The sequence below is a fragment of the Stenella coeruleoalba genome (assembly GCF_951394435.1).
Source record: "Stenella coeruleoalba genome assembly, chromosome: 3".
Classification (NCBI taxonomy): domain Eukaryota; kingdom Metazoa; phylum Chordata; class Mammalia; order Artiodactyla; family Delphinidae; genus Stenella; species Stenella coeruleoalba.
Window position 1 is genome coordinate 152,842,295 of NC_137148.1, and position 24,953 is coordinate 152,867,247.

At 40.1% G+C, this 24,953-nt stretch overlaps 1 protein-coding gene across 2 annotated transcripts in view; it reads right to left on the reverse strand.

Moving 5' to 3' along the window:
• Positions 1-1,099: 1,099 nt before the first annotated feature.
• The window catches only part of LOC307183362 (UDP-N-acetylglucosamine--peptide N-acetylglucosaminyltransferase 110 kDa subunit-like), a 44,082-nt gene continuing 20,228 nt past the window's right edge, over positions 1,100-24,953 (reverse strand). The window contains exons 3-4 of one of the 2 annotated variants that reach the window (XR_013827455.1): positions 6,628-16,201; positions 1,100-6,007 (exon numbers count right to left, since the gene is read on the reverse strand). Coding sequence is in view for 1 of the 2 variants with exons in the window: in XM_079915737.1 (XP_079771863.1) it covers positions 13,052-16,201 (3,150 nt within the window). In the remaining variant the exon portion in view is untranslated. Of the gene's footprint in view, positions 16,202-24,953 lie in introns of both variants that reach the window. The other variant, XM_079915737.1, reaches the window with a different exon arrangement.

A 24,953-nucleotide genomic window follows, 5' to 3' on the forward strand; every position in this document is an offset into this window, starting at 1 on the left:
TGACTATAGTTCCCTGTACTATACAGTAGGACCTTGTTGTTTATCCACCATATATATAATAGGTTACCTCTGCTAATCCCAAACTCCCAATCCATCACTCCCCCACCTCCCCCTTCCCCTCGGGAACCACAAGTTTGTGTGCTATGTCTGTGAGTCTGTTTCTGTTTCATGGATAAGTTCATTTGTATCATATTCTAGATTCCACATATAAGTGGTACCTTATGGTATTTGTCTTTCTCCTTCTCACTTACTTCATTTAGTATAATAGTCTCTAGGTCCAGCCATGTTGCTGCAAATGGCATTATTTCATTCTTTTTTATAGCTGAGTAGTATTCCATTTTATATATATCACATCTTCTTTATCCATTCATCTGTGAGTGGACATTTAGGTTGTTTGCATGTCTTGGCTATTATAAATAGTGCTGCTGTGAACATAGGGGTGCATGTATGTTTTCGAATTATAGTTTTGTCCAGATATTTGCCCAGGAGTAAGATTGCTGGATCATATGGTAGCTCTATTTTTAGCTTTTTGAGGAACTGTCATAGTGTTTTCCATAGTGGTTGCACCAATTTACATCCCCACCAACAGTGTAGAAGTAAGTCAGAAAGAGAGAGACAAATACCGTATGCTAACACATATATATGGATTTAAGAAAAAAAAATGTCATGAAGAACCTAGGGATAAAACAGGAATAAAGACACAGACTTACTAGAGAACGGACTTGAGGATATGGGGAGGGGGAAGGGTAAACTGTGACAAAGCGTGAGAGAGGCATGGACATATATTCATGTTCTTTTAACACATGAATTGCCCCACTTTATCTGTGTGAAATAAGTTTGTTCCCGTTATTGGGCTGCTTCTCAAGCTTTGCTGCTCATTTGAATTACCTAAAGAGCTTTTAAGAAAAACATTGGTGTCTGGGTCCCAGCCCCAGAGATTTTGATTCAGTAGGTCTAGGGAGGAGCCTGGGCACAGGGAGGTCTCAGAGTTCCCCAGGTGATTCTAATGTGCAGCAACTTTGGGAACCACCTCTTGGCTTCAATCCAGCTAGTGATCAGATATTAAATCTAAGACACATGGGCTAGTGCGTGGGCTCTAGGAAGATTCGTGCCAGGGGAAATGATCGATAGTTGTGTTACTTCTCTGAAATGGACTGAAATTTCCAATTAGCATGAACAGGGGAGGGTGAATGGGTGAATGCAATAAGGTGTATCATTTACGTATTGCCCTATGTGTATGGCTAGAAGCTTTTGCAACTGAGGTCTGCCCTACTTTTCATGCTAATGGTAATGCTTGTCCTCCTAATGCAGCTGTAAACTTTATAAGCCCATAGGTAGACAGCATCACAAAATATTTACCCCTCCCCACTGGCCCACTCTCAAGCTTCTCTCCCCTTCCCCAATACACAAATGTACGTCAATGCTCTTGAGACCACTATCAACATATTGACCTTCAATTCTTCTACTTTGCAGCTTCCCTCTTATCAGGAGATGTCAGCATTTAGTGCAAGGACAAATGCTTGCCTCTTGGTGAGTAATGTAGGCAATGCCTCCAAGAGACAAATAGCCCTTAGGGAGGGGGAAAAAGTCTTTCAAAAATGTTGATGCCCAGAGGAGGCATTTTCAGTCATCTCAGCTTAGAGGTCAAATATCCAAAATTAAAAAGGTTAAAAAAAAGAAAAAGAAGAAAGCAAGGAAGAAAAGAAGGAAACAATTTTCTTATCTCATAGTAATAAGGCAGTTTTCCTTAAAAAAAAAAGACTTAAGCCTTAAATTCTCTTTCCTAATCAAAATGTGCTTTTCCGTCTTTAGACTATTCCTCTTATATCCTGTATTATTCATGACGTTTAATTCTTGAAATAGCACATGGCTGAAAACAGAAGCTAACCTCTTGTCCACTATGAATTAAATCTTCTTTTCCTAGGACCTGTCTACAGTGTACACTTTGGGGTTTGCCAACATAATTATTTTTTCTGAAATAAGTTACAGCATTTTGCCTTTTCAATATATAGTTATACAATATATTGTTAACACAACATAGTTAATAGAGTCAATATAGTAAATACAACTATAACACACGTGATATGATGCCACTGGTGATTTTCTTCATCCATGTAATTCTGAAATTTGACAGTATAGTTTTCATATTCTAATGAGCTGAGTATTACCTTTGCAAGGATAGAACAATAAAATAAATTCGTAATATTCTTGTGAGGTTTGCCCCTGGGGTGGATTACCATAACGGGGGGATATTTGAGCCTTTCCCCAAGTCATTAAAAAACCTCCAGCGAGCAGCCCCTTGTCCTCTCCAGGGAGTGGGGGGAAAGGATCTTTAATCATAATAATCCTGGGGGGAGAAATCTCAGAAATAAGACATCTGCTTCTGTGCCTTGTTGTTTTGCAGAATAGCAATGATTGCTTTAGCAGCTTCTATTGCCATGTGTGTACAATAAGTAAATGAACATAAAATTGAATGAACGCATAAAAGAAGGATAAACCCACCCAGCTTAACAAATCCACTCTCTCACCTGCTGTGCCCTGAAACATGAAAGAAAGAATCACGGGATCATAAGGATTAATAAAATAACAGTCTCTGTTAACAATATTGACAGAAGGTATAGGAAAATTTGTCTGATGTGGGACCAACAGCTTAACTGCTTAATCCTTTTTTTTTTTTTTAAGGGCAACTCATTCATTTATTGTTTAAAGATTGCAAGACAACTTCTGAATTTCTGTAGCACAGTTTAAATGTTTTACTTTTTTGATAAATCAGAGTATAATAGAAAAAACAATTCGTTTCCAGTAATATCTATATCTCTATTCAGAATTAAGTCTTCCACAGACATGTAACCTGGAAACAAAATCCTGTTACAATAAGCAAAGCTTCAACAGAGCTGCTACTTTTCGGGCCAGGGAAAGGTTCATCCCTATAGGAGGAGGATGTGCTATGTAAAATGGCTGCAAGGTCACAGCCTTGAGGGCGCTGGAAGTCTATTATCCTATCCCACATTAAGTAGTTTGGTGAACTTCCAACGTCCGTTCATCTGCAACCAAGCTGGCAAACTTTAACTGATATTTCAAGCAGGTAAAAAATAAATTAAAAGAAATCCTTACACTGATGTTCCTTGATTCACACTGTTAAATGGTTCATTAACATGTAATTCTGGCTAAGAATTACATTTGAGACTCCTTGCTCAGATTTTGGTTAACAGTACAAATCTTTGAGAAATTCAAGTTCTTATTAATCAATAATTTGTCAGCTAGGCTACATTCAGGCATCAGCTGCAACTACAGAATAGGTGCACTGCCTCAGCGCTTTGGAAAGACATAATCTAGAACACTACTAGCAGACAAAATATCTGTTACTAGACAGCACAGGTGCAGTACAGCAAGACAAAGACATATATTCATGTGTGCCGCGGACCAGCCGGAGAAAGAGGATTTCACCGCCCAGGGTCAGAAGGGAAGGGGTAAGGAACTGAAGTAGCACCGACGAATGGGGTCAGAAGGACCAAGACAACTGATGGTTGCAAGGCAAATTTTATTGCGCTACAGTTGCAGATTATCTAGACTAGAAAAAGGAAGGTTGCCAGATGGTGGTTTACATTACCTACAGACTGTCTCGGCTCAAGGTTAACTTCCCTGGGAGGAAACCCATAAACCCAGAAGCATCAAAAATAACCTGCATGTGCAGGGGGGAGACAGCTTTGCTTGTCTCATTTTACATTCTTTCTGATCTCTGGGCCCTGGTGATTTATCTCCCATGGAATGGAACAAGGAGGGGAACAAGTAGGGACAGTCCCTTCGAGCAGCGGCGGCATGCCTGGCATGTCCTTACCTGCTCTCAAGGCTGACTGCTTCCCACAGGTCTTTTTTATTTTTTAACTTTTGCTGCAAAATAATTCCATGAAGTTTAGTGCCGAGAGTAGTGTACTGTTGCATGAGGATACGAAACAGACATGAGATTATTATCAATAATAGGCAAATTATGGCCAGGGTAATAAATCCTGACAACCTTCCAGTAATCCAAGACTGAGGGTTTAACCACTTTAAATGATCCAGTAAAGTTTGAATTACATCTTCTGGCGAAACATCATCAAGATGTGTATTTTGTATATCCTGAATTTCAGCATTTAATTTCTTAAGATCAAGACTAATATTATTATCTGACCAAACACTCAGCAGATGCATTTTTACTTTTTCCCATTCCCAAATACAGTCACTGTACTTTTAAGGAGTAACACACATCCATGTATACTTTGCATGACAAGCTAAACGCATCCTCAATTTTAATGCTGCCATCTGATCTCCAATCCCCAAAATTGCGTTTTTAAATTCATCTAACTTGTTATTAATCCGTAAATATATGTGACTTTGTAAAGATAAAGCAAGACTGGTATGTTGAGATAACTGATTAGCAAAGTGAGCATGATTAATACTCTGTGAAAGAGCAAGACCGGCAGTAGCCACAGTAGCAGACAGAGCAGCCGACGCAAGTAAACTTACTATTAGCCACCCAAGAAAGCGTCTCCTCTGCAAGGCTTTAGAGACTTCCACCCATGCCTGTACTCCAGTATCTTCATACCAAGGTTCTCTCAGATGTACAGGCACCATAACATACATGGGTTGCTTTAGTATAAGCACAGATTGCGTTCCTGCAGAAGGGAACATACAACTGCTAAAAATACAATTAACACAGCTAATATTATATCCTCCTTTGGAAGAATTACCAATGTTAATAGAACCACACAAACGTGTATATGGAGAAGCAACACAAGTTATAACAGGTGTATTGGAATAAGTTAGAGCTAGTTTCCATATATCCCAGTTCTTTTGAAATGTGATAAACCTATCTATGATGGGAAAAGAAGAGATAAGAATTGACACCTTGGTATAATCTATAGTACACCATATTTGGTTATTATTCCAAGATGCATTGCAATGTTCAAAATTGGATCCAGGAAAGTTAACGGTCGTAAGGGGAGGCAATTGATTTTTTGATTTTCTGTTAAGCATAGTAACCTTACGTCCAGCTATAAGTATCCCTTGTCCTCCAAGTAAACGCTTCATACAGAAATAATTTCCTGAATCTTCACCTGTAACCGTGGCTATAGTAATAGCGGAATCCCTAAGTGGTGAGGCGTATGAGATTCGACCTCTAATATTAATAGGTTGCCCATTTTATACCAAATGATGGTATCCTTAAGATCCTCTCGTCGGCTGGTAGCCGGGCATGTAAGAGTAATGTTGGTTCCTGTAAAACGAAGGATGCCTGGAGAGCCTGACAAACTAATTGATTGATCCGTTCCCTCATAAACATCTGTATGCTCATAACTAATAGCCTTTACACATCCAGTTTCCAGATTCAATGGGCTAAGACAGACAGGATGGGTACTAAACCAGTTAGTATAATTTACAGACATATTGATTTGTTTTATATTCCCAATAAGAGGCCCATAAACACTTATCATTGTAAAATACAGGAAACTCTGCTTCAGACCAAGATATGGGTTGTAATAGTGGAGGATAAGGTACATAGGCCCAGTAAGTTGCTGCATTAACAAAGGGAACACATGAAATGGTTGCCAACATAACCAAAAATAAAGTTACAGGTGTAACAGGATTATTCTGTTGTTTCACTGACTCTTGAGCTCATGAAACCAGTTGTTTAATTTGTCCCCAAGTTGGAACATCACTCCTTTGAGTCGTCCTGGCAAGTGCTCTCCTCTTCTTCTTCTTTTTCTGAATCAACACTGTCAAATTTTCAGGAGAGGTGCAGAGCTTCTTCATCTTCTGAACTAGGTGAGCTGTGGCGAGCCATCTATTTGCTTGACTAAGCGCTCAGGAAGCCAGCAAGGTCCAGGCACTGATCTGGGAAGGATACACACGTGACCACGTCCCCAAATCAACACAGGATCAGGACCACGCCAAGTGCTGGTTAACGGATCTTTCCAGAGGACCTCCGGAGATTGAGAGGCCAATCTTGGCTCAGCCACCAACCTTCCCCCTGCAGAGCAGCCAAATTTGTCAACAGTGAGAACATTTAAAATAAACAGAGCATGATTTATAAGGTTATGTGGCGTTGTTCTATACAATTCCCCCCTTTTTATTTTTTCAATAGTTAGCTTTAAAGATCTATTTGCACGTTCTATAATACGTTGTCCTTGAGGGTTATATGGAATGCCTGTAATATGGGTAATTTTGTAATGAATTACAAAATGTTGCAAAAGCAGCGGGCCCATTATCTGTTTTAATAATTTTGGGAAGGTTCATGAAAGCAAAACAGTGTAATAAATGAGTGATAACGTGTTTAGTAGCTTCTCCGGTCTGTGCTGTAGCACAGAGGAAACCAGAATAAGTATCGATAGTGACATGAACAAACTGTAATTTCCCAAAAGACGGAATACGAGTAACATCCATTTGCCATAAATGTCTAGGTAATAATCCACGAGGATTAACAACATAATGTGGAACAGGAAGGTGAGGTAAGCATTGTGGGCATTGCTTAACAATTTGTGGGGCGGCTTCACCAGTAAGGGAAAATTGTGCGTGCAATGTAGCCGCCGACTGACGGTGTAAAGCGTGCAACGGCTGTGCTGCTTGTGAAGCAGTTTGATCATAACTTACCATAATATGAGGGTGTCCAGGACATGGACCATGAGTATCAAGAGTATGAAGATAATGAATGCAGTACATTAGCCATTCTTGACAGCATGATGAACGGAAAGGAGGAGTACGGTAAATTGGGACCTGTCCTGCTTTAGGGAAAAGAGATTGAGGAGGAGGAGTAACTTCAACTCTATTCTTGGGAGGAAAATGTACAGGATAAAGATCACGTTTAGATCGAGTTAAAACATCTGCAGTCGCATTAAGTTTAGTCAATGGACCAGGCAAGTTAGAATGAGCACGGATATACAGACCTGCAACAGGACCATCATGGGAACGAATAAGCTGTTGAAGCAAACAAAAAGAGGATGATAATTCAGGGTCATTAGTATGTCCTATGCTCGCAGTCTCCAGAAGAAATCACAAGCTAATAAGATATTTACTATCAGAAAACAAATTAAAAGATATAGAAGGCAAATGTTTAAAAGACATAATGACAGCATACAGTTCAACACGTTGAGCTGAAGTCAAGGAAGTTTCTTTAACGAGGTTTGTTCTGTGGTCAATGATTACAGTAGCCACTCCTGAAGAAGAACCGTCCGTAAAAACCAAAGGTACATGAGGAACAGGCTGTTGCCTAATTATAGAAGGAAAGATATGAGTTAAGTTTGCTGAATTGGATCAATTTATCAGCAGGGTAATGGCGTTCCAAGGTACCTGAAAATCCTGCAAGAGCAAGACCCCATTCATTACTATGTTGAAAAAGCCAATTTTGTTGACTAACTGAATAAGGGATAATAATTTGAGAAGGTTCTATACTTATAGGTTGTAAGCATCTAGTTCTACCTTGCATTATTAAATTACTAATAAGTTCATAATAAGGGTTAATAACTTTAGAGGGTGTAGTTTTCATATGAATCTATTCAATAATTCCAACAGTTTGCCATAAGACGGCAGTAGTCACGTGAGGAGTTGGACAAATTATTAAGAAAATTGGAAGGTGAGTATGAATTCTAGTTAATTGTGTAGAACTGATAGATCTACTGACTATTTGTAAAGCTTGAAATCCTTCTGGAGTCATAGAGCGTGAAGAAGAAGGATCTGAGTCACCTTTAAGAATATCAAACAAAGGCTGTAATTGAGCAGTAGTAAGTTTTAAGGAAGGCCTTAGCCAATTAATATCTCCAAGTAATTTTTGAAAAGCATTTCATGTTTTTAAATTATCAACTCGAATTTGCAGTTTTTGAGGCCTAATAGTAGTGTTATCAATATATTTTCCCAAATATAAAAATGGAGACTGTCTTTGAATTTTTTTGAGGCAGTGACCAAGCCAAATGATTGTAAGGACTGTTGTAAAAATGGAAAAGCAGTCTCTAATAAAGAAATATTATCAGTGGCTAAAAGCATATCATCCATATAATGTATGAGATATAACGATGGAAACCTTTTTCTCACAGGAGTCAAGGCCTGAGCCACATATTTTTGGCATAATGTAGGACTATTTGCCATGCCCTGAGGCAATACTTTCCATTGAAATCTCCTCATGGGTTCCTTAAAATTTAAGGAAGGCAAGCTAAAAGCAAAATGTTTTCTATCTTCAGGAAACAAAGGAATAGTGAAAAAACAATCTTTTAAATCTATAACTAAAAGATGATAATTGTGTGGTATGGCTGTTGGAGAGGGTAGGCCTGGTTGAAGAGCTCCCATTATTAGCATAGTTTTATTAACAGCTCTTAGATCCTGTAATAACCTACATTTTCCAGATTTTTTCTTGATAATAAAAATAGGAGTATTCCAAGGACTACTGGAAATTTCTAAATGCCCTAATTGTTCCAGTACTAATTGTTCTGCAGCTTCTCATTTCTCCTTTGTGAGGGGCCATTGGTCCACCCATACAGGGTCATCAGTCAGCCAAGTAATTGGATCAGCAGTGAGTGGAGAATCCAAGGCGCCTAAGAAAAACCCAAACCTTGTCTATCATTTTTTATTTTCACATCAATAGGACTGACAGTTCCTTGTTGATTTGTTCCCAGCCCTTTTGTGGGAAGAAATCCTTGATCCAACATCATATTAGAGACTTGAGAGTTTGGACTATAAAGTAATACTCCCATTTCTTTTAATATATCTCGGCCCCAGAGGTTTAAAGGCAGCCCAGGCAAAACATGAGGCTGGAAATATCCTGAATGGCCCTCACTATCTTGCCATAAAAAAAAACTGACTACTTTGCATAGGAGAAGAACTTTGTCCTATTCCGTGAAGTTCTGTAATAGTAGGACTAATGGGCCAACGTTTAGGCCAGTGTACCTGCGTCATAACAGAGACATCAGCTCCAGTGTCTAACAAACCTGAAAAAACCTTTCCATTAATGGTTCATTTCATTTCTGGACGTTCTTTCCCTATCTTCTGAATCCAGTAGGCAGCATTAGACGATCCAAAAGCCTTTGTTTCTCTCTTTTGATGTTGTAAAATTTGTCCATGAGGTACAAAGGGCAAAAGTAGCAATTGTGCAATTTTATCACCAGGAGAAATAGTTATTATATTTTTAATAGTTTGTGCCATGACTTTTATTTCTCCTTCGTAGTCAGAATCTATGACTCCTGGCATAACAGTTAAACCTTTCATGGCGACGCTACTTCTTCCCAATAATAGTCCCATCAAACCCTTGGGTAAAGGTCCACAGATGCCCGTAGAGAGGGCCTGAGGACCCATTTCAGGAGTTAATACATATCGGGCGGAGGTACTGAGCTCCAGTCCTGCGCTTCCTGGTGTTGCTCTGGAGAGCGAGGATATTGTATGTTTTTGTTTTTGGTTAATGTCTGATTGATAATTTGAGGAGGATACACAGACATTGCCCTTATTATTTGTTGGGGCCGGGGAAGGCCCCGGGAGGAGTTCCCCGACAGTGGTGGCCCATCCTTGTGGGCCACTGAGCAACAATCTTGTGCCCAATGTTTTCCCCTATTGCATGTAGGGCATAAACCAGGGATTTTCTGACCATCTGGAGGTTTCTGAGTAGGGAAGGAAGGACTAGGGTTAGAATTAAAAGATCTACATTCTCTAGCAAAAGGACCTGCCCTTTCCGCATTTAAAACAAGTCTTTGTTTTCTTTTGATTGTTTTTAAACCCCACGTCAGTTAATGCTGCAGCCACAGCAGCACCCTGTATATAAGTAGGCCCAATGTCTGCACAAAGGCGAATATAATCCTCCAATGTTCCCCGTTTTCTCCAAGGTCGAATCGCAGCCTGACACTCATTATTAGCATTTTCAAAAGCAAGTTGCTTAACTACAATTGTACCAGTGAGTCCGTCCACAATGAGTCTCCCCACCGCCTGTGACAACCTATCTACAAAATCAGCGTATGGTTCATCAGGTCCCTGTCTAAGTTTTGAAAGATCTTCAGTTTTGTGTGTAGAAGGACATTTCCTCCAGGCTTGTAATGCCAAATGATTTATTTGAGGATAAGCAACAAAGGGATAAGTTAATTGATCTTGTAAAGAAAGATATTGTCCTTCCCCAATCAGCATATGATAATCAACTGGAATATTATGGGCAGCATTCTTTTCTGCTTGTTCAGCAGCCCGTTCATAAAAATCAAACTTCCATATTAAATAATCTCCACCATTTAAACAAGCTCGTGCAATAGACTTCCAATCAGCGGGGGGAAGAGCTTCTCCTGTCAACCATAGCAGTAGTAAAAGGAGCAGTGGGCCCATATTGAGCACAGGCAGATTTTCAATCTTTCAAAACTTTCAAAGGGAGAGCCTGATGCTCCCTAGTAGCTTGTTGAGGATTATTAGGACCAGGTCTTTCTATGACGGGACAACAGAAAATAGGATCTTCTCCTCGTTTTATTGCTCCTTGTACAGCGCGCTGCAAGGGACTCAGCATTTTTACAGATGTAGATTTTTGAGGAAGACAGTCCTTATTAACCTGCAGCTTTTTCACTGACTTATCTATCACAGCCATGAGAAAACCATCCTCAGGATAGTTCTCTCTTTTATGTTTACAAGCCTCATCTGTTAAGTCAAAATGTTCCTCTTCATCTAAACTATTGAAATTAATTAGCTCTTTCGGTTTAGGAAGTGGCGACACAGTAGTTAATACAGTCTCTCCTTCTGTCAGAGGCTTATGTTTTTCTGACTTTACATTCAAATCAACACTATCATGAGAAGAATCTAAACATGTTTTTATCAGACTCCACAAACTATATGTAACAACAGGAGTATGAGTAGGCCCTCGAGACTCGTAATAATTTTTTAAATCTTCTCCAACTTTCTGCCAGATTTCTATGTCACCAGAGCCACCATCAGGAAACCAGGGAGATGCACCATGGATATGCTGTAAAAATTCAGTCAACAATAAAGTTCAGAAACTTTATTACCCCGAGCTTTAAGCATCAAAAGTAAAACCTGAGCAAATAATTCATACATCTTTGAGCCCTTTTGCCCCATCTTATTTTACTTCTGACTATTGCCTTATGCCGCTATTCGTTTCACTTTTACTGGTGGCCACACATATTTTGCATAAGCGTTCTCTTACCTGCACTTTCTTTTTCTTTTAATTGCCTTCACGCTTCAGGTCCCTGTTCGAGTGCCACTTGCCGCGGACCAGCCGGAGAAAGAGGATCTCACCGCCCAGGGTCAGAAGGGAAGGGGTAAGGAACTGAAGTAGCACCGACGGGTGGGATCAGAAGGATCAAGACAACTGATGGTTGCAAGGCAAATTGTATTATGCTACAGTTGCAGATTATCTAGACTAGAAATCGGAAGGTTGCCAGATGGTGGTTTACATTATCTACAGACTGTCTCGGCTCAAGATAAACTTCCCTGGGAGGAAACCCATAAACCCAGAAGCATCAAAAATAACCTGCATGTGCAGGGGGGAGACAGCTTGCTTGTCTCATTTTACATTCTTTCTGATCTCTGGGCCCTGGTGATTTATCTCCCATGGAATGGAACAAGGAGGGGAACAAGTAGGGACAGTCCCTTCGAGCAGCGGCCGCATGCCTGGCATGTCCTTACCTGCCCTCAAGGCTGACTGCTTCCCACACGTATGTTGCCTTGTTTAAGCCTCAAGCCCTCGATCCTTTGTTGAAATACAATAATTTCATTCCTATGGTTTTCAATACCAAAAACTCAACCTCCAGGAGGGCTAAAGTCTAATTTGTACTCCAAACCAAGTAGCAGTGCAGTTCGCTACTACTGAGACTGAATCCATAAAGACTTCAAGACCACGTCCAGAAGACAAGTTATTATATATAATACCCTAGAAGGTCTGAAACATAATTATCATATACATAGCTGGTCCTTCAGAGCTTTTTACCTATAACATGTTTTTTGATGAAAGTTATTTAATGTACTGGAGATAACTGTGACTTACTGATCAAATATTTGAATACTTATACTTACCTGGGATTTCATTTCTGCTGAAAGAAAAAGGAAGAACAGGACTCACTAAAACAAACAAACAAACATTAGAAATGAAAGTAAAAATCTTAACACACACTATCACTTTTGGAAGCAGCATAGAGGGGCAGTCAACGGTAAAACACTGGTGAAATAGGTCAACACTCTAGGCCAAAAATCCATTATTATTATCATCAGTGACAGTACCACAACTGTGCCCTTCAGAATTAATAATCACTCCTAAGAATCTTCATTTGGCACCAGATGATGCGGTTAAGAGAAACACTCTGGGAGGTTTTGAATCAGACTTGTTTTTTTGTTAGCCAAGTTACAGGAGAATTTTTAAAGTGGGGGGAAGGGAAGAAGGAAACGGACCAGGAAAAGAATTTAAGCCATCATCTATAAACCAACAAAGCACTGATAGTTCCGAACATTATGTCAGACACTAAAATGACTGATATAAGCTCAAGTGGTTTACAAAACCTATAAAAAGACTACACCAGCAAAGTCCCCATTTATCTGTAGAGTTCAGAAACTAAAACAAGGAATATTTTAGCTTAAAAGCTTATCTCAAGAGAATCATACACACTTCACATGAATAAAAATACCTGAAACCAAACATTTTTAAAAGCTCCAATACCCAAAATATAAAGAAAAATATTAATTCAGAAGACTCAATCAATCCATGATAATCACAAAACGGCTGGGCAATCTCTATCTCCCTTCCACACTAACCATCCATCCCATGGAAGACCAAGGGAGATCAGACCTTCCAGACTTACCTTCCAGACCTTCCAGACACCTGGCTGCTGCAAAATTCTATGGAGACTCCTTGTGGAACAGCAGTTTCCCATCTCTTGTGTCTCTCCCTATCATGATCATGATCATGCAGGAAGCAAGTCTGGCTGTGCTATTTCTTATCATTGTCTGTCACCCATCTGCAGCATGGTATTGTACAGATAAGGAAAAAGTAGTTCCCTTTCCCCCAGAAGGTTGAGGCTCAGGTACAGGGTAATTCTCCTGTGCACACAGTCATTATTTAGGCCGACTCAGTGACTTCAACAGGCTTAATCATGTGATCAGGTTTGTTGCCAGCTGCGTAATGCTCCCACATCTGTAGATAGAGCCGCTCTAGGTCCATTGTGTATTGCTTGGTGTTGAACAGAGGGCTAGATGTTCTCTGCTTCCAGACTTTGCCACGAATTTTCTTCAGGTATTCTAGATCAGTTCCCAGTTTCACAGCTATGTCTTCATATTCTTGTCTATTTTGAGCAATAAGCTCAAGACAGCCTAAACAAGTGAGCTGGGAAGCTGCAACTCGGGAAGCAAGAGTCTCTCCTGGCATAGTCACCACGGGTGTCCCTGACCAAAGGACATCCATCCCTGTGGTGTGTCCATTACAGAGTGGAGTGTCCAAGCAGACATCAGCCAGCTGGCCTCTCCGAACATGTTCCTCTTTAGGAGCAACAGGTGAAAAAATGATACGGTTCTGGGGAAGGCCCATATTTTGTGCATACTGTTGAATATTAGGTTCTCCTACTGCTGGAAAACGCAACAGCCACAGTACACTATTGGGAACACGCTTCAGAATATTTGCCCACATCTGCAAAGTAGATGGGTCAATTTTATATAACTGATTGAAGTTACAGTACACAATGGCATCTTCCGGTAACCCGTACTGAGAACGTGTGGTTACAATAATGGTACGGGGAACCTCCTCTCCAGTGGCAGCCTTAATGTTGATCTGGGTAGTTGCCAGTCCATTGCTAAGACTGAATCCATTAATTGTTATCTGAATTTGTCCTCTGTTAATCATTTCAATAACTGCCTCTGCAATAGTATTCATAGGAATGACAGGCATATTAAGAGCCGTATTACTGCTGTCTGCGTTGTCTCCTCCATCAGGACATTTCATCTTGACAATCTGCACATCTGGGAGACTATCAAGAAATGCTTTGAGGTCGATGCCGTTCAGCACAATCCGATTGTCATAAATGTGCCCATTGGACTGAAAATCGATGACTGCCTTCTTCTTCAGGTGAGGGAACATATTAGCATGATCGCCAATAAAGAAAGTATGGGGCATATAAGCCAGTTTCTCAGAATACTGCTCAGCAACTTCAGCAGGTGAAGTTTCCTGATCAGTGATGATATAATCCATGAAAAACACGCCACTGGTCCCAGGGTAGCCCAGCCACATTGCCTGAATAGGAGCTGGCCTGAGAGCAAAGAGTTCATTTCGAGCACCCCTGGTATAACCATTCATATTTACAAGGATATGTATACCATCTTGATGGATGCGATCAGCTGCTTTCCCATTGCATGGAATCTGAGAAAGATCAATGAAATGATGGGCTTCTGCCATCACCTTCGCTCGGAAGTTTGTGCCATCATCTGGGCTCAGGGCATAACAGAATACCTCAAATTTATCAGGATTGTGCATGCCTGGAATAGACTGCATAAGATGAGAAGTAGGATGATTCCCAAAGTCAGAACTCACGTATCCTACACGCAGTCGACCATCACTGAGCTTCAAGTCTTTTGGATGTTCGTACGGTGGTTTATGAAGGACACCGATCTCATCCAAGCAGAGGTTCCCGTGGCTCTCAGCAATAGCCTTCCTGAAGCCATGAGAAAGAGGATAGAGCATACTATGATGAGGCTGCACAGAAGGCAACCTATTCTTCTCCAGCTGGTCAGCCACAATGCTGACCAACTTCTTCATTCGCTCATCATAGTCTGTCCAATCACAGACAATCTGCAGGCAATGAGCCAAATCACAATAAGCGTCAGGAAAATCAGGTTCAAGCTTCAGAGCAGTGCGATAAGAAGCAATTGCTTCTGGAATATTCCCTGAATACTTGTGAATGGAAGCCAGATTGCTGTGGGCATCCGCAAGTGCAGGGTTAATCTGAATGGCACGAGTATAACACTGCAAGGCTCCCTGAACATCCTGCATCTCCTTTAGAGTGTTTCCCATGTTACAGTAGGCATCAGCAAAGGTAGGACTGATTCGAACAGCCTCCTTATAATGCATCAGAGCTTCCTGCAGTTTTCCCTGCTGCTGCAATACACTTGCTAAATTTGAATGGGCAACAGCAAACTCTGGGAAGACTTCTAATGCCTTACAGTACAAGCGAACTGCCTCTTCAATGTTCCCCTGGTCTCCTTTGATATTGGCTAGGTTATTCAGAGAGTCTGCATGGGTGGGACACAGCCGCAGAGCTGTATTATAACAATCTTCTGCTTCGGCAACACTGCCCTTCTCTTCCAGAGCGTTGGCTAGGTTGCAGTAAGCATCAGGGAAATGTGGTTGCAATTCAATAGCTCGCCTGTAGGTGTCTATTGCCAGATCTATCAGGCCTTGCTCATAGTATACACAAGCCAGGTTGGCATGTACCACTGCATGATTTGGGCTCAAGCTTAGGGCACAAAGGTAAGCTGCCACAGCTCTGTCAAAAATCCGTGCCTCTTTCAAGACATTTCCTAAATTGATATAAGCATCCAGAAAATTGGGGTCAAGCGTGACAGCCTTTTCAAAGTGATGAATTGCAAGCCAAATCTCCCCTTGTGCATTGAAAACACAGCCAAGATTACTCCAAGCTACTGCAAAGTTCGGTTGCGTCTCCATTGCTTTCAAATAACATGCCTTGGCTCCTTCCAAGCGACCCAGGGCTTTGAGCAGGTTCCCCAGGTCACTGCGAACACAGTACAAATCAGGATTGCACTGAAGAGCAGAGACGTAAGCTTGTACTGCCCCTTCCATGTCGCCTGCTGCTACCAAAGCGGCTGCCAGGTTAATATAACCATCGATGAAATCTGGTTTGAGATGCAATGCATGCCGGTAATGCTCAATTGCTTCCTGCAACTGCCCTCTTTCCTTGTACACATTCCCCAAATTCGAATAGGCTTCTGCCAGAAGAGGGTTCTGTTTAATTGCCAGAGTACTAAAGTGGGCAGATCTGTCCAGCCTTCGACACTGGAAGTGTAGAGATGAAAGTAATAAAAGTACTCCAGTATTGTCTGGCTCTTGTCTCCACAGCTGCATGCAGTGTCTCTCAGCTGCCTCAAAATCTCCTGCCTGATACTCTCGATGTACCAACTCAGCTAACCCTTGGAAGGAAAGCATACGTTTCGTTGGTTCTGTGCTGTCGGCCACGTTGCCCACAGAAGACGCCATCTGGAGCTTCTGGAGAGAGTGAGAAAAGGGGGTAATTGAGTCCCGCTGCCGCCACTACTGGCAAGAATGTTTCTAGAGGTAGCAAATATGAGGGCAGCAGCCGTACCACTGCTTTGGCAGGCTTAAGCGGCGGCGACAGTTACAGGCACCGAACCTTAGGAACTCTGGTTGGCCATCTACCTCTCACGCTCTTGACATCTTAATTCTTAACCCTGCCCTCTTCCACCATTTTTCTCCTAATCAGGGAATAAAAATTACCTATACACTTGCCTTAGAAGAAATCAAAAGTCAGTAGTCCAAACACTTTTTAAAGTTTTGTTTTCTGTCCAGTTGGAAAGGAAATACATGATTGACTTTACTTCATCATTCATATAGTCAATGTGGAAAACATTAGGGCCGTGAATTTCAATACAGTAAGATCAGAAAATTTTAAATTGGCCTTCCCAAACCACTAATAAGTAACCAATGTTGTATATAATGCTAAAATCTTAGAGACTGAGTTTGATATTTTAAAAGTTCTGAAAAGATTAGCTAATTTCTCCTCATCATACTTCTCATGCCTCAAACCTGAGTATTACTTTTTTAAAATTAAATTTATTTATCTTTATTTATTTATTTTTATTTTGGCTGCATTGGGTCTTCAATGCTGCGTGCAGACTTTCTCTAGTTGTGGCGAGCGGGGGCTACTCTTTGTTGCGGTGCCTGGGCTTCTCATCACAGCAGCTTCTATTGTTCTTCCACAACTCTATGGGTTCCTTTTTAGGTCCTATGAAGAACCCTAGAAATTAGTTCATGGAATTATAAGTTTTTGCAAAATTGTCAAAGGTGGGATATTTTAACTTCCATCAGGTAAGACCAGCGTCTCTTTCTTTGCCAATTTTCCTTCTATCATATTCCGCTATGTTGGATCATATTGGAATGGCCACAGGCTTTTTTGAAATCTGGCTAAGGAGATTTTCTTTTTTCTGTGGTACGCGGGCCTCTCACTGTTGTGGCCTCTCCCGTTGTGGAGCACAGGCTCTGGACGCACAGGCTCAGCGGCCATGGCTCACGGGCCTAGCCGCTCCGCGGCATGTGGGATCTTCCCGGACCGGGACACGAACCTGTGTCCCCTGCGTCGGCAGGTGGACTCTCAACCACTGCGCCACCAGGGAAGCCCTAAGGAGATGTTTTAAGTGAGGCTATTATGTGATTTTCAGACACCGCCATATGTAATTGACTATATACTATCGCATTACAGGAATAACTTCCAGTACTCATACTGACTACTCTACTGACTTAACCTAGCACAAGACACAGAAGCATAAGGACAAAACCCACCTTACAATATAGCCATGTCTTGCACTTCACAGCTCTCAAAGCATGTGCGTTTGAAGAAGAAAAAAACAACTGAAAAGTACAAAACCAGAAGCTAATCTGTGGAAAATTATTTCAATCATCAGGCATGTGAAAGATAAGTCAAAGATTCAGTTCTCATCAATGCTTAGTCAAAATGGAAATTTTCTTCTGTCAAGAATATACTCCAGGGGCTTCCCTGATGGCGCAGTGGTTAAGAAGCCGCCTGCCAATGCAGGGGACAAGGGTTCGAGTCCTGGTCCGGGAAGATCCCACATGTCACGGAGCAACTAAGCCGGTGTGCCACAACTACGGAACCTGCACTCTAGAGCCCATGAGCCACGACTATTGAGCCTGCGAGCCACAACTACTGAAGCCTCCGTGCCTAGCACCCGTGCTCTGCAACAAGAGAAGCCACCGCAATGAGAAGCCTGTGCACCGCAACAAAGAGTAGCCCCCAGTCCCTGCAAGTAGAGAAAGCCTGCGCACAGCAACGAAGACCCAACACAGCCAAAAATAAATAAATGAATGAATGAATGAATGAATGAATGAATATACTCCATCAACAATGTGTGTAATGGAATGGTATGAATGAGTATTTTATCAGAATCCCTGTAATGCACAAACCTATAGCAGTACTGAAATCAGTAATGCATTTATAATAGTAAATACTTATGGGGAAGTAATCCATAGAGGTTTTCTCAAAGTTAACAATGAAAATGAATGTGACATTATCAATAATAAATTGTGAAGCTGAAATAAACTTTTCTAAACTATTAATAACTAGAAGCAAATTCTAATCAACCATGTTACAAGAAATCTATGTCTAAAAACTACGAAGTTTATTTCTTAAAATTTTATTTCGAAAATACATAAACTGTCGTATGAGGAGGCAGTTAAAGAATATATAGCTAAAAGAGTGGGGGAAAAGTTTTATAGAGACACATCTGGCAGTAGTTAATTTTTAAATGTCATTTTTCTAGATTTTGTGACACCTATAGTATTGATATTTGAAAGCATTTAAAAAATTGTAATTTGAAGATTTGCTACTTCCAGGTAGAATAAAATATTTTGAAGCAAAACAACGTTTCCACTGAGAAAAACAAAAAAAGCCAAATAAAATAGCCAGCATTCAATCAAAAAGTTCTAGACAAACCAAGAGATAGAATCATATGGCTAAAATTCTAAGAACAGATAATACAAAAATATTTACATAAGATATTGTGTGTCTTTATCAGGAAAAGTCTTTATCAAGAAAAGACTTTAAAATCATCAGAATTAATATTATATTTTATTTATTTGTATATTATATTTATATATAGATATTTATATATTTATATAAAGAACTTAAAGATAAAGCCCTAGTTAAGGCAGTGACAATAGCAGTAGCAGTGGGAGTGAAAAGAAATGGTTATATTCAAGCATATTTTGTCAGGAAAAGTCCATGATCAAATGTCTGACTGCATACATGGGATGGATAGACGGAGTGGGAAAAATCAAAGTTAACTATAGAGGTTCTAGTGAAGATGGGGTTGCCGTCACCCAACCCAAGGGGCTGCGATCATCCCCAAGGTCTAGGAGACTCAAAGGGAAGGTCATGGTCAGAGGCAAAGTTAATTGGTGGGAAAATAAGACTCTCAGTCTCTCCATCTCCTTATACCAGTTTTTTTTGTAACATCTTTATTGGAGTATAATTGCTTTACAATGGTGTGTTAGTTTCTGCTTTATAACAAAGTAAATCAGTTATACATATGTCCCCATATCTCCTCCCTCTTGCATCTCCCTCCCTCCCACCCTCCCTATCCCACCCCTCTAGGTGGTCACAAAGCACCGAGCGAGCGCATCTCCCTGTGCTATGCGGAAGCTTCCCACTAGCTATCTATTCCTTATACCAGTTTTGTTTTTCTGCTCATATACGTAGCAGCATTTCATTCAAGGGGAAAGTCATTGATCTGACTGGTCAAATTAAACAACATAGTTCAAGGCACATTTACAGTGGTTAGTTCCTCCACAATTTAGAAAGTCACATTCATAATTTCCCTCTTCCTACACCGCGGAACACATTGGCCATTCCTCCAAAGTTTCCACTCCACAGAGTGGACCAGAGATGACGTGAGCCCAGAACTGAGAGCTTGGCATGAGATGGTGTCAGCCCCACGTAGAGCTCTGGCATAAATTATAACCCAACCCAGCTCTACAGAGAGCTCTGCATGGAATCCTGGGAGTAAACTCAGCCATAATAATGGGATTCTGTTTTTCATTTGCTTTTCTTCCTTGCTTAACTTTCCCTGGCCACTCTGACAAACAAACTTTCAGGCATTCCTGGGCCACTCACTAACTTTATTCCATTTAATCTCATCCAGATTCCCAAGAAAATTACTAACTATAAGGAGGGAAATTTGGAACATGGTAAGTGTTAGATGCCTGAAATATACAGGTCATTGAATCCAGTTAAGTAGCAAATTATCTGGATCTCAAATATGCCAGTAGAATAACAGACTAAGCTCAATTTAATGTACTCTTACTGGAGACACACGTAAATTCTGGGTCAATTTTGAAAAAGTTAAAAGGACATAGCTGAGATTAAAAGAAAGAAAGGAACACCTGCGTGTTTCAGAAAGTAACAGAGAAATTAAATCCAGAGAAAGAAGAGCGGACTGATGTCTGTGGGTTCCGTTCCTTAGTATAGGCCTTATGTAAATAGGGGCTGGAGCTAGAAATCTAACATTACCTTGAGGCCAGGAATTTATAGACTCAGGATGGAACAATATTGAGAAGTTGGTACAGATATCCTACAGAAATTTCATGAGGAACTGCTTAGTCCATTAAGAGGGCCAAGGGCGGTGGTGAGGAAGATTGATATCTCTTGAAAACCTTCAGGTACAGAAAACATCAACACCTCTGAAAAGTAGGCCTCTCCTTCCCAGCGTTGTGATGGCCAGGTTGTCACTAACCTGTAAGGCCCTGTATGAATCAGAAACTGCAAGGAGAGTAATTCAAAGAAAAACAGATGCAGGATGGGTGTGGCAATAAATCCTAGGACCCTATCAGAAACAAAATTAAAACCACTCTAAAGGGAAATTTTAACAAACCACAGCAGATAGTATCCTAACCAGAATAGAATAATAATTTTGAGGAAGTTACTTTAGTTATTTAAGTAATATTCAACATCCAGAGCAAAATTCCCTTAAGTACTGTACTGGTGGAAACTAGGCAGCACTATGGAGACAATAAAAAGGTGTTTACCATCAAAAAACATCAAGGTAAGAAAGATAATGTCTAATTTTTAATTATCCTGTGGTTTATTGAAATCTTTTGGAAACCCAAAATAGAGAAAACCTAGCAGGCAATGAAGACTTAAATATTTAGAGATTTATCAACTCATCTATAAAAGCTTTATTAATCTCTTCTTTTAATACCACTCCTGAGAGGTATAAATGTGTCCAGTGATAGGGTTGAAGAAGCCTGAGAGAATTTCAATTGTTTACTATTCTTGGTCAGCTATTAAGACCGTTCAGGAGCATCTTGATTTTCATGGCATCATCCAACAAAAAGCAGGATATTTTACAGAAAGTCCTGGTCCACTTTTTGGCTTGCTTTTGTGTTTACGTTTTTGGTTTTCTCACATTGGGCGGTACATTAGGCTACCTATTGCACACTCCCTCATTCATGCATGCATTCATTCAAACAATATTTACTGAGTTGAGATATTTAATTAACACCCAATAAATGATGTTTAGATGAATGAATGCGCTTTTTATCAAAGTAAGTGTAAGTACTGAGAAAAATTACAGAATGTATGATCCCAGCCCCACAAAAGCGTATAATTGTGTTGAGGATATAACATATGCTGGTGAAATAACTAATATATCATATTGGACAGTTTCTAAGTTCAAAAATGAGTTTTTGTAAATAATCAGAGCCTAAGGAGGACAAAGAAGGGACAGTTCATTATGGGTTGAGTCTATCAATAAATGTACATTTCAGATGAGATTTGAGATTGACCTTAAAGAAAGAAGAGGACTTAGATATATGAACAGAGAACAAAAAAGGCATGGTGATAGCATGTGCATGGATAGTGTGGCCAATATTTATGTTCTTCATTAAAGACAGTCAGAGATAACCCAAATGTAACTGTTTCCATGGGTCCATTCTCAGTATCCAAACAAAACAGCAAATCCTATCTTAGTAAAACTAATGAAAAACACAGTCTTTAACAAAGACATTGTGAAGGAAAGGGGGAGAGAAAGGCTTGCGTCCCACACCACACAACAAAACTTATTTAATTATTTGTTTCATTTTCTCCTTCTGAAAATTTCCTCTCCCTCTCTCTGTATGTCTCTCTTCTCCCACCACATCTGACCACACTCTACCAGCCACCTTTCCAGATCTTCCCAGAACTCTCCTAGTTTCATTATGCCACAAGTTAAACATCTCACAGGTCTCCAGGATGCATCCTCATCACTTATTCCACAAAGACAAACAAAGGACACTTCTCAGGATCAAGTTTCTTGGAAGGAAGAGGCCACGAGGAGTGATTATAAATAATATAAGGTGGAGAGCAGTGACTTAAAATACCATTTTTCCTCTTAGAATGTGAATACAGGGAACTTTGGGAAACTAGAAAATCTGGAAAGGATTCATTGATAATTATTTATTTTCAATGAATAAAATAAAATGTAATAATACGGCTAAACTCTGACAGATTAACTTTTTCAAAAGTTGCTTTCACACACCTTCACTATTGGGATGTTTCATAAACACATCTTTCTTCTTTCTTTGCAGATACTGGCACCAAACTTTCAAACAATAAGAACCTTCCCATAAGTCCCTTGCCAGGCAAGATTAAGGTATAACAATCCAAACAGATTTTTGAAGAAGATAACTGGTTGAAAGCACAGGAAAAGAGCTGGGTTTCTCTTTTTCAACAGTCACATAATGAGTAATGTGGGAATTGGTTTACAAAGTCTCTCTCCATGAGGGGCTAAGGTTAAGATTAGAACTTCTGAGGCCAGAAGAGCAAAATAACTACAACAACACACATATTTTCAAGAGCCGCCCTTTGGATGTGAGGGATTGATTTTTCCCACGCTTTCTTCAGCAGCCCAACTGGTGTCTTTAGTAAATGACATAAGAGAATACAGTGTGGCCAAGAAGGCTTAGATTTCCTTAGCCCCAAGTCAGATATTCTCAAGTGACTGTCCACTCAAATTAAAAAGAGAGATTTACAAGAGGAAACTGGATACAACTGAGTGTACTTTTATTTCAACCCTTTACCTGAATGTTTTGTTTTGATTTCAGTTCTCCACTGAAGTTGCCTACATTAATATATTTTTAAGAACATTTCCTTAAGTTGAAGTATTCATTCAGTATATTCATTTACTATAATTGAGAAAAGCCAAATGACTTAGGCAAATTCATTTCTATATTGCCACAGCAGTGTATTGTGAACTAAATGACACCTGGCAGTTCTTTACTCAGATACTAACTCAATTAGAAGGCAGAACAAGGATACCTACCCATTCAGGGAAGGAAAGGTCACCTAGCCTCTGTAGCTGTCTTAGGTCTCTTATCATCACAGTAACAAACTGAAGACTAAAAACCATACGATCATCTCAATAGATGCAGAAAAAGCTTTTGAAAAAATTCAATATCCATTCATGGTAAAAACTCTCCAGAAAGTGGGCACAGAGGGAACATACCTCAACATAATAAAGGCCATATATGACAAGCCCATAGCTAACATACTCAATGGTGAAAAGCTGAAAGCATTTCCCCTAAGATCAGGAACAAGACAAGGATGCCCACTCTCACCACTTTTATTGAACAGAGTTTTGCAAGTCCTAGCCACAGCAATCAGACAAGAAAAAATAAATAAAAGGACTCCAAAATGGAAAGGAAAAAGTAGAACTGTCACTGTTTGCAGATGGCATGATACATAGAAAATCTGAACGACACCATCAAAAAACTATTCGAGCTCAAACATGAACTTGGTAAATTTGCAGGATACAACAGATTTCTATATATAAATTTTGTATTTCCATACACTCACAGTGAACTATCAGAAAGAGAAATTAAGGAAACAATCCCATTTACAATTGCATAAAAAAGAATAAAATACATAAGAATAAACCTGCCTAAGGAGGTAAAAGACCTGTACCCAGGAAACTATATGACACTCATAAAAGAAATGAAAGATGACACAACCAGCTGGAAAGATATACCATGGTCACGGATTGGAAGAATTAATATTGTTAAAATGACCATCATACCCAAGGACATCTACGCATTCAATGCAGTCTGTATCAACATATCAAGGGCATTTTCCACAGACCTAGAACAAATAATTTTAAAGTTTGTATGGAAACACAAAAGATCCTGAATAGCTAAAACAGTCTTGAGAAAGAAGAACACAACTGGAGGAATCATGCTCCCTGGCTTCAGACTGTGCTACAAACCTACAGTAATCAAAACAGTATGGTACCGGCACAAAAACATCCATCACTGGAACAGAATAGAGAGCCCAGAAAGAAACCCATGCACTTATGGTCAATGAATCTATGACAAAGGAGGCAAGAATATGCAATGGAGAAAAGTCTGGGCTTCCTTAGGGATGGTTTCATCAATTAATTTGTTTTCTTAAATGGACCATACTTTTCCATGTCTTCGTATACCTTGTGAGTTTTTTGGTTGAACATTTGGCTTTCAAATATTGTAATGTGGTGTCTATGGAAATCAGATTCTCCCACTTTCCCAGGGTTTTCTGAGCTTTTGATTGTTGAAGGCTGTAGTAGTCTGTTTGTTTAGGGACCTTTCCAAACTAGTTTTGCAATGACTGTACCCCTTATCGTATGTAGGCACTGAAGTCTCTGTTCCTTTAGTTCATGTTTAGCTAATGTTTTGACAGAGATGTCCTTGAATTCCTGCACCTAAGACAAACAAAAACAAATATACACAAGCACATCCACATGCACACTCAAAACCACACACCTCTCCCCATTGTGCAGATTGCTGGATCACTCCTTCAACATTTAGCTGACCTGCACTGAGTTCAGGGCTCAGCCCATGGTAAAAGCTTAGAGACTCCTCTGGTGTTTTCAGAACATGCATCTTATCTTGAGTACGCATGTGGCTTTCTTAATTTCTCTGGACACATGTGTACTTTTTGTATGTTCTAAGTTCCCAAAGAATCTCCCCCAACTTTTGCTCCTGCATCTTATGTGGTCTATTGTATTTCAATGCACAGTCTTCTGCCCCAGCCATCTGTGCTTTGTCAGTTCACCTTGCACTTTTTTTGAGCAATGACCGCTGCTTTTCCAGACTGTGTTCCAGGTTAGCTAAGACAGAGATAAGCATCTTGTGTCAGTCCTTCAGGTAGCTCCCAGACAGGTTAGAACAGATACACATAATAATCCGAGAGTATGGG